Source organism: Monodelphis domestica, chromosome 5 (assembly GCF_027887165.1).
Source record: "Monodelphis domestica isolate mMonDom1 chromosome 5, mMonDom1.pri, whole genome shotgun sequence".
In the NCBI taxonomy this organism is placed as follows: domain Eukaryota; kingdom Metazoa; phylum Chordata; class Mammalia; order Didelphimorphia; family Didelphidae; genus Monodelphis; species Monodelphis domestica.
In genome coordinates, this window is record NC_077231.1 from 7364141 (window position 1) to 7374553 (window position 10413).

General features: G+C 65.2%; 1 protein-coding gene across 1 annotated transcript; it reads left to right on the forward strand.

The window, feature by feature from the left end:
* Positions 1–268: 268 nt before the first annotated feature.
* On the forward strand, positions 269–4134 carry PIM3 (Pim-3 proto-oncogene, serine/threonine kinase). The gene is made up of 6 exons (XM_056797594.1): positions 269–403; positions 502–611; positions 820–870; positions 1246–1609; positions 2500–2676; positions 2780–4134. Exons 1-6 carry the CDS (start codon positions 319–321, stop codon positions 2962–2964), a joined length of 972 nt encoding a protein of 323 aa, XP_056653572.1. The 5' UTR covers positions 269–318; the 3' UTR covers positions 2965–4134.
* Positions 4135–10413: the final 6279 nt, after the last annotated feature.

The window sequence follows — 10413 nt, forward strand, 5'->3', positions numbered from 1 at the left end:
CCAGCCGGGCCGGACGCCGGGAGGCTGCTCCCGCGCCCCCACGTCCCCTCACCCGCCGGCCGGGGCCGTCGCCTCCTGGGGCGCCGCTGCGCCGCACGGCCGAGCTGCTCTGCTGGGACGCTCGGAGCCGGCCGGGACCTTTCGGGCGCCGAGCCGCGGGCTGCCCGCTCGCCGTGTTCCTCGGGCGGGGGCCGCGCCGACGGTGCCCGCGCCGGCTCGTGGCCGCAGCCGCCGCCCGGGGTCCGGGCGTGTCCGGCCGAGCCCCGCGCCCCCCGTGCGCCCCACGCCTCGGCCCCCGCCCGCGCGACCCCCGCCACGATGCTGCTGTCCAAGTTCGGCTCTTTGGCGCACATGTGTAGCCCCAGCGGCGTAGACCACCTGCCGGTGAAGATCCTACAGCCGGGTAAGGGCAAGGCCGGCCCGGGCGGGGAGCGCGGGGGGCGCCCTGCTGCGCCCCGGCCCGGCCCCAACCTCCCCTTGGGTCTCCCTCTCCGCCCGCAGCCAAAGCCGAGAAGGAGCCCTTCGAGAAGCTCTACCAGGTGGGCTCGGTGCTAGGCAGCGGCGGCTTCGGCACAGTCTACGCCGGGAGTCGCATCGCCGACGGCCTGCCGGTGAGTGCCAGCGCCCGGGAGACCGACCGGGTCGGTTCCCCCCCCCTCCCCCCAGTCCTGGCATGGGTGGGGGGAGGCGATGCGGGGCAGCTCCCGGCTCGTGACTCCAATCCCCTTATCCGAATTGGGGGGGGGGGGGCGGCGCGGGACAACCCTTGGGCTTCAGACGTCCCCGACACCTAACTCTGGGGGTTCCCCTCCCCCGCAGGTCGCTGTGAAGCATGTGGTCAAGGAGAGAGTCACAGAGTGGGGCACGATCGTAAGTGGACCGAGCTATGGGCCTGGCTAAGGGCTAAGGTTTTGAGCTAGGGGAACCCGGGGATCGGAATGGGGACTTGGGCCGGGGCCCCGCCTCCGAAGCCATCCCCCCACCCGCTGGGGCGGAGGCTCGGGGTCCCCGCCCCTCTGTTATTGTTTGGGGGGGAAGAGACTTGGCCGAGTTTTGCCCCACCTCCTTCCCTTCCTTCCTCTTGCCGGGCCCAAACTGGCCCCTTCCCCGGCTGGGGCTTCCCCAGGCTTCTCCCACGGGCGCCCTGGGGGCTTGTGTGTGTGAGGAGAGAGGAGAGGTTCGAGCGGGGGGCGGGCAGCCCCGGAGGCCCCGAGGTGACATTCACGCAGCCCGTGCCTCCTCCAGGCCGGAGTGATGGTGCCCCTGGAGATCGTCCTCCTCAAGAAGGTGGGCTCGGGCTTCCGAGGCGTCATCAAGCTCCTGGACTGGTACGAGCGGCCCGACGGCTACCTGCTGGTCATGGAGCGGCCCGAGCTGGTCAAGGACCTGTTCGACTTCATCACGGAGAAGGGCGCCCTGGACGAGGAGATGGCCCGAGGCTTCTTCAGCCAGGTCCTGGAGGCCGTCCGCCACTGCTACGGCTGCGGCGTGGTCCACCGGGACATCAAGGACGAGAACCTGCTCGTGGACCTCCGCACCGGCGAGCTCAAGCTCATCGACTTCGGCTCGGGCGCCCTGCTCAAGGACACGGTCTACACGGACTTCGATGGTGAGGAGCCGCCGCCGCGCTGCCCTTGGGGGAGGGGGCAGAGCGGGCCGGTGTCTGCCCCTCCCTCCCGGCTCCGCCCATCCCCCTTTGGGGTGGCTGATCCCCCTGCCTCCCTCTACCTGCCAGAAGAAGGTGTTTGTGCGGGGGGAGGTCTGTTTATGCCAGGCCCCGCGCCTGCCTCCAATGAGGGAGCCCTGGCTTGGGGGAGGGGGCCAGCTTCCTGGCTGGCTCTAGCTCCCTGTGCGCAAGCCCACGTCGCTTGCGCGAGAGGGCGGGCGGAGGGCGGAGGGAGCCAGCCAGCCCGGCTGCGGGATGCAGCAGAAAGAAAACCCTGCATTGCAGATTGAAACCCTGGGAATGCCGGGCTGGCTTCCCTGCCCCCACCGCAGCCATCTCCTCGTGGGGGCGGGGAGGAGAGAGGATCCCCCTCTGGCTGCAGGGCCAGGCTCCTCCCCCTCCCCCCAAAAGAGCCCTATCCTCACTTCACATCTGTTTGTTGTGAAACCCGAGCCGGCTCATGTGACCTTCTGCATCACGAATTCCAGGTTGAGTGGTTTCCAAGGCGCCGCGGCCGGCTAGCAGCTACTTCTTAGGCGAGGCTGGAGGCTTCCTGGGGGGCCGCTCTCCCCGCGCCCCCTCCCCGGCCCGCTGCCCTGTAAAAGGAGTTTTGTCTACAAAACTGAGGGCTATGGGGCCCCGCCAGCCTCGGGGAGGCCGCCTTCGGCCTCCTGCCTCCTCTCCCTCCTGGGCCTTTTGTGTCTAATTTTGGGGCTGGCTCTCGGGCGCCGAGGCCCGGAGGAGCCCGCGGTCAGCTGACGGCTGCCCTTGTAACGTGATAGCGTCCAGGTGGACCGCCGCCCTGACCGCGCTTGGCTCTGTGCTCCCTGCAGGCACGCGTGTGTACAGCCCTCCCGAGTGGATCCGCTACCACCGGTACCACGGCCGCTCGGCCACCGTGTGGTCCCTGGGGGTCCTCCTCTACGACATGGTGTGCGGGGACATCCCCTTCGAGCAGGACGAGGAGATCCTGCGGGGGCGGCTCTACTTCCGGAGGAGGATCTCCACTGGTGAGTGTGCCCCCCCAGGGCGGGAGGGGGCAGGGAGCTGCGGGGGTCTCCAGGAGGGGGCCTGGCCCTGCAGCCGGTCTCACTGGCCCTCGCCTCTCCCCAGAGTGCCAGCAGCTCATCAAGTGGTGTCTGTCCCTGCGGCCATCGGACCGGCCCACTCTGGACCAGATCTTCGACCACCCGTGGATGCTGCGCTCCGACGTGGGCAAGTCGGAGGACTGTGACTTGCGGCTGCGCACCATCGACACCGACGTGTCCAGTACCAGTTCGAGCAACGAGAGCCTGTAGGGAGGGAGGAAGCAGAGCAGCGGCACTGAGCTCCCTGCCCTCCTGCGGGCGGACGGGCAGCGCCAGCCAGGCCCCACCGCGGGAAGGACCCCTCCACCACCTCCTGTAGCGAATCCTTGTCGGGGGGCTCAGGGCCCCCACCCGCCTCGCCTGTGTCCGGGAGCACGCGTGCACGACCTCTAGAATTCCAAGGTTCAACTTCTTGGCTCTCATAGAGCTGGGACCGATGCCCTTGCTTCTGAGTGCCTTTCTGATAGCTGCTTTAGTGGGGGAAGGGAAGGGGGTCGGCACCCCACGGGAAAGGTGGCGGGACTCGAACCCAAGGCCGGCCCTCCATTCTCTGCTGCTCCCCCGTCTTTCCTGCGGTCTGCACGGAGGCCGGACCGCCCTCACTGCTTGGTTTTGGAAGTCCGGGGACGCGGTCCATCCCGGTTCCTTCGGATCATCTCGCCTCTGGGCACAAAGACCCCCACCCGGCCCGGATCATTCGTCTTCTGCCTACGCCCTGCCTTCTCCGCCGTCCCTGCCCCACAGACAGGGCTGCGGATGGAGAGGATGCACAAATCAATGCAAATAGCCAGGACTGACCCGGCCCCAACCCTCCCCCGTCTGCGTATTTATGTCCGGAGCCCCCTCGTGTATGATAGCGACGGTTTTATTTATTGTGTGACCATTGAGGACAGCGGCCCAGCCGTGCCGGCTGGGGCTATTTATTGGGTTAATTTATTGTTTAGAGTTTATTCTGCTCCCGAGCCAGCCCCGGCCCGGGCGGCTCAGGTCACCCTCGATTCTTGCATTCCTGTCCACTGTTCGTTTTCCTTTTTGACTCCCCGTATTTGTTGAAAGATGGAGAATTATTGTACAAAGTCTAATTTAAGGGGAATAGAATGACTTTTCTAAGTGGGGCGGGCGGGTGGGTGGCGGCACAGCACCCCCGCCTGGGGTTTTGTGGCCCGGCCGCCAGGGGTGCGCTGGGATGGGGAGGGTGTCTGGGGGGGCGGGAGGGTGGCAGTCGGCGGCCCCTTTAATTTATTTTACTCGCTGTGTTTGTGACCAGGTCACCCCAAGTGGGACTTGGGTTTGGGGGTTCCTTCACTTGAACAGTGTGAAATGTATGAAGATCATATTTTTTTATACAACTTATTTCAATTAAATTTTTTTTTGTATATACCAAGTGCCTCGGAGGTTCTTTGCTCACCTCTGACAAGTGGGCTTCCCCCTGAGCCTCCGTGCTTCATCTGGGAAATGGGAAGGGAAGACTCCTTAAAACCGTTCCGGAGCCTGCAGTAGGCCTGTGGGCGTTGGGGGTGCGGAAGGCAGGGCCAAAGGCCTGGGAGCAAGACCTGAACCCGCACCACTGGCTCCCTTAGGCTGGTCCTGACAGAGGCTTGAACCTCTAGGCCTCTACTCTGGGCTGCCACTCCCATTGGAGGAGGGAGGCTCCGTGGGCCCAGATGGATGGGGATGAGGGGTCTCCCCCAACCCAGATTCAGATGCCCCCTCCTTCAGCTGATCCAAGGCCAGCCTCCTTCCTACCCAACGACACTTTAGAAGAGTCTGGGCTCTGTCCCTCCTCTACTGGCTTCCCTCTTAGCCTCCCCCAAACTCCTTCCAGCTGGTGTCCGCCTTCCTCAGGGACTCCAGCTGACCTGCCCCTTCTGACGCTGTCCTGGGTGACGCCCTAGGGTGCAGGTCTGGACTCTGGGGACCCACCCTGACGGAATCCTGGGAGCTCCCAAGGGGTGCGCTCTGTCCCCAGGACTCCAAGCAAGAGTGGAAGAGTTTCAAGGAATCCCAGCAGTTGGTCGGTCCTTGGGGCTCTGCCTGGGGGCCCCCAGCCCAGGAGGAGGACAGCCCTGCCCCTCCCTCCCTTCCCCAGAAGGGACTTCGGGGCCGAGCTGCCTCTGTTGGTGAGATGAGAGGCTTCTGATGGAGGAGAGAAGAAAGAGAATGAGACAGAGCAGAACGGAGAGACAGCAGAGAGACCGCTGAGAGACAGAGGGGAGAGGCAGAGGGAGAGGGGAAGGAGGGGGACCACATTGGACCAGAGAGGAGAAAAATAGATCCTGGGACAGTCACGGCCCCGTTAGGCAGGGCGTCCCTGACCAGGAGCAGAAGAAACTTGGTCCAGGTGCCAGGGGGCCCTTCCAGCTCTGAGGATGCTGGGGGACTTGGGGGAGCCCATAGCCTTGTATGGAGGAAGGGAGCTGGCCTGGGTCCAGGGTTTCACCCAGTCTTCGCCACACGATGACCCCATGTAGATGGGAGAAACATGGGGGAGGCTTAACCTGCTCGGGGCCGTGCAGAAGCTGGGGTGGCCCTTCTCTGGCTCCCATCCTTGTCTGGTCTCTGCCAAGCTCAGCCACGGCCTGAAAGCAAAGCCTTCCCTCCAGCACTTGGCACTTGTTGCTGGAGCTGCCCGCTGTGCTGTGCCCTCGAGGGGCTCCCAGACTACCGGAGGGAGGAGGCTCCCAGAGAAGGGAAGGTCTAGCAATCAGAGAAGGCTCCTCAGAGGAAGGACAAGTGGATGGAAGAGTCTGGCCCCTTGAGGTTCACAAAGTGGAGGAGAGGCTGTTCAAGTATTTCATCCCACTTTAAGAAAGAACCAGAGGCCCAGGGAAATGACTCGTCTAAGGTCTTGGAGCAGGCAGGGGCTGGTGGGCCCCAGAGAGGCAAGGACCAGGGCCTGGGGTTGGGGCAGGGCCACAAGGGGGGAGTCTCAGCGTCTCGAGGCGGCTCCTCCTCTGCCCCTAGCCTGGCGTCCCTCTGAGGGCCAGACCGGAGTTCCCAGCATCCCCAGAGCCCAGTGTCCCTGGAGCACTTCCTGCCTGGGCTCCCCTCTCAGAACCTGGAGAAGACATCAGGCTTGCCTCGGCGCTTCCAAGGCCCTGCCTGAAGCTCCTGAGCCCAGCATGAGTGTTGTGGGAGCCGAGGAACGGTGGGGGGAGGGAGAGACGCCCCTGTGACAGGGCTCCGCGGGAGTCTGGAAACCAGTGAAGAGAGAGGCGCCCAAAGCCAGGCCTGGGCTCTCTACCAGGAGAGCCTCCCGGGGCGGGCAGGGGGCGGGTCTTGGGGGATTCCTCCCCAGGCCAGAAAAGTGGCCCAGTCCCCTCCCCACTCTCCAGAGGGGCTGCAGAGCGCAGAGGAAGGCACTGAGGCCCAGGACAGAACAGCGGAGCGCCCCCAGGGCGAAAGGAGGGAGTAAAGTGAAATCCGCCAGACAGGAAGGGCCTTGAATGCCAACCCCAGGAGTTTTCACTGGATGCTGGAGGTGATGGCCCGTGGGGCAGGGGGGCCCGCAGGCCTCTCTGCAGAGGTGGCCAGGCTCAGGGGTGGCGGAGGAGGGCCTGGGGGGTGGCTCTGTCCGACCAGAGGAGCCCGCACTTTCAGCCCCGTCTCCTGGCAGGAGGAGGCCCCCGGGAGGCCGGGGACTCTCTCTTCTGGGCACCCTCACTCGGCCCTGGCCTGCTCCCCATGGATGCCCGGGGCTCCCGGAAGTGCCCGTCAGAACCCATCCGGTCGTGCTTGCTGTCCGTATGCCAGGGTGGGCTGCTCCGGCTGCCTGACGGGCAGAAAGGAGGAGGGGGACAAAGGCACGGAGACGGGCCGGATGTGGGGGTGAAGGAGGGGAGGCTGGGAACGGCACGCTGGCGCGAGTGCAGGGCATCATGGAGGGGCCGTGGAGAGAAGGAGGCGGGGTGGGGGGGGGAGGGGGCGGGAGCGGCCGCTTCGTCCCAGCTGGGGGGGGGGGTCTGCTCAGAGCCTGCGGGGCTTTAGAGGAGGAGAGGCTGGGGGGGAGGCCAGGAAGAGCCTCCCCAAGAGCCCGGGCTGCCCTAGGAGGTAGTGAGCTCCCTGTGCTGAAATGGCATGACTTCTAAGCATACGGCAGAGGGAGAAGGCCCCGAGGGCCTGAGCGCAGCCTTCCCAGAGGCTCCTCCGCCTCCGCCTCCCCTCCAGGACTAGAGTCCTCGAAAGGGGCAGCCTCAGCCAGCCGGGGAGAGCTCGGGACGTCGGGGTGGCCGGGGGTCCTCCAGACACCCCCCGTTTCCTCCACCACGAGATAAGGGTGTCCCCGATGGCCTCTGGGGCCCCTTGAGCCTGGCCTCCGGCTCCCGCTCTGAACACCCCTTTGGGGTCCTTCGCCTTCTGACTCGCCCGCTTGTCGTGTCTCCCGCCCGTGCGGGTCACATGGCGGCGCGCCTCGCCGTCCTTCGGCACCCCAACTTCCTGCGTGGCTGGGCCGAGCCGGAGATGAAGTGACTGGCCCAGGGCCACACAGCCAGGAAGTGTCTGGAGCCCAGCCTGGCGCTTCCGCCAGCACAGGCGCGCTGGGTGCTGCTTCCGGGCCAAGAGCGCGGAGGGTTACCCAGGCAACGGGGCGAAAGCGCTCCCCAGCGCCTGAGGCCAGCCCTGACGCTGCCGGCTTCCCTCCGGGTCCTTTTTTACGACAGTAAAGTGCCAGGCGGCAGCGCTCTGTCCTCCGGCCTGTCCGATGCCGCCGCAGCCGTCCTAGTCATCGCTCCTGGCGCTGGTTGGTCTTCCTGGCCGTCCCTAGGAGGATGGACGGGGCAGGGAGACGCGTCGGGATCTACCCTGACCCCCGCCACCCCCTGGGAGCTCGGGCCAGCCCCGGCCAGTCGCCCCTGTCACGGCTCACCTGCGTCCTTCCTCCTCTCGGGAAGGAGCCCCCGTCTGGGCACCCAGGGGGGAGGTTGGCGGGGAGTCCTTGCCCCGTGCCTGGGCCCCTTCCTTCTGTCTGCCAATCGCGCGTCATGACTGTGTTTGCGGAGAGAACTGGGCGGCGAATACCGTGAGCACAATGCCATTACGGAGAGGAGACGTGCAGCTCCACCAACAATGCACCTGCCATGAGGATCCTCATGAGCCTGAGAGAGTGCCGGTGGAGGCTGGAGCGAGGCTGTCCTGGGACGGAGGACGGGGTTGTGCGGTCTGGGCTGGCAGGCGAGGAGGGTGCAAACCACAATGGGCTGCCTCTGGGGTGGGGGGGTCCTTCCCCCATCCCACTGGAGGGGGGCCGCCACTGCTGACTCTCAGACGGGTCCTTAGATCATTCCTGCTGTCTGGCCAGGATAAGGGGAGCCTGGGGGACGTCGGAAGGAGGGCAGCCCGGAGTGTCCATTCCTGGGAAAGATCACTTAGCTGAAGCAGGAGAGCGGGGTGGGGGGGTGCAAGCGAGGAAGACCCGAGTTCAAATCCTGCCTCCCTGGGGCCGTGGGCCTCGTCCCTACATCTTTAAGATGAGGACAATCATGGCTTCTGCCTGCCAGGCTTTTAGAAGGCTCTCGGGGACCCCCGGGGCCCGAGGCAGGCGCTGGGCCAGGGAGAGCCTGAGCCCGCCCTGCAGCATGCGCCCAGGGAGCCCCAAGAGTGGGGGGGGGGGAGGCGGGGGACGATGGCCTCCACTCCGGAGGGGATGGGAGGAAGCAAAGGCGGGAAGTTTTCCCCAGAGCAGGAGGACATGGAATCGGGCTGGCCAGGAAGTCTTCTGGCTCTTGATCGCTGGCAGCCCCAGGAAGGCCCACTCAGCCCTGATTCATGGCGGGTTGGGGGGCCGCCTGTGGCCTCGGCTCGGGGGAGGCCATGCCTGCCGGCGGTCACTCATGGCCTGGCACTGCCTCCCTGGGGGGGAAGCCAAGGATTGTGTTGGGGCTCCTCGGATGGAGGGCTGGGCTACAGCTGGGAGGACCCGGGTTCAAATCTGGCCTCAGACATTCCTACCTGTGTCACCCTAGGCAGATCACTCCCCCCAATTGCCTAGACTTAGGGTCTGTATTGATTCTAAGACAGAAGGTGAGAGTTTGAGAAAAAAAAACTCAATGGCCCCGAGTTCGAGTCTTGGCCAGGTCCTGTCATCCTGATCTACCTCATGAAGGTTTCCCTTATCCAAGATGGCTGCGCAGAATGAAGGGAAACGTCTAATTCTCAGCACAGGGCCCTGAGTTCGAATTTCCACTCCGCTTCTTGCCATCCACAGAACCTGAGCACACCTTCGTCCCGGCCGTTCCCCGCAGAGTGCATAGCCAGGAGATGATCTTTTGGTTTCTTCCAGGTCTACCATCTTGGAATCATGAACTTGGCCATTGTGGATCTAAAGCTGCAAAGGCCCAGAGAGAGCATCTCCCGCAACCCCCTCGTTTTACAGAAAAGGAAACTGAGGCTGGGGATGTCCAGGGGCCATCGAGCAGCTCCTGGAGAAGGGCCGTGTAGACGCTCTCCCTGTGAGGCTGGTTTCTGCACCCAAGAGTACGCCGGAGATGGCGTCTGCGTTCATTCCACCCCCACGCGGCCGCCATCTTGGGGATCCAGAAGCCAGGAGGGCGTGCAGGGAATCCTTGGAGACACTCTCCGGCGGCCTCGTGCCCGGCCTCCACTCGCCTCTTCCTGCGTCCATTCCGTAGGAGCGGCACGAGCTCTTCTGTCCGGTATTCAGTGACCATCTGGACGCGCCGGCCCTGCTGCGCCCCCCCATTTACCTAACTGACCCCTCGCCTGTCCTCGGGACAATCTGGGCTCCCCTTTAGACCCAGCGGAGTCCTGCGAGCTCCAGCATTCCCTGAGGCCAGAGTTAAGGAGGCTGGTGGGCGGGAAGGGTCTCCAGTGACCCTCTCCAGGCACATTCTGGCCTTTTGAAGCCTTGAAGGACGTCCACAGCGAAGCCCAGATGTGGCCGGACCAGGGCAGAGGAGCTTGAGACTCCCCTCGCTCACCCAGCCCTCTGCCCCGGCCTCCCGTCAGGCCGGCCTCCGTCCGCTGAAGAATGCCGGGTGCCCTGATGGGAGCGGGCGGCAGCTCGGATTCGGGGCTCGGACCCCGACACCCCACGTCCTTGCTGCCCACCTCCCTGGCTGGAGAGGAGCCCACGGACGTGGGGACGCCCGGCACTGGCACCAGGAAGAGAAGGAAGGGAAGGACTTGGGCCGCCACGTCCCCGTTGGAGAGACGTCTGGAGAGGCAGATTGTGGGGGTCCAGGGCCGAGCCCCCCCCCAAAGGGCCGGCTCCTCCAGAAGGGGAGCGGCCCGAGGCCGCTCGGTGGGTCTCCGCTCTGTCCGCAGCCCCGAGAGGGCCGGTCCAATAGGAATGGCCCGCGGCCCTCCGAGGACGGGGAGCCCCCACCCCGGGCCATCCCCCGTCACGCTGGGAGGCACCCGGCCTCGGTGGGCCTCTCGGGGACCTCCCTGCCGCCCCGGGCCGCGCAGACACCCCAGCTCCCATCCCTCAGGGAAGGTGTTTAATAGGTAACTTCGGGCGTGGATTCGATTCGTTTTCCTTCTCGATTGGTTTTTTCCGAAGCTCCTTCCTGCCCCAGAACCCTCTGAACTGCCGTTGGAGGCACAGAACGTGTCGTATCACTCGGAGTGGTGTGGGATAAACCACTCGGCCCGGGTGCGAATCCTACCTCTGAGGCTCGCTCTTGGGTCACCTTCAAT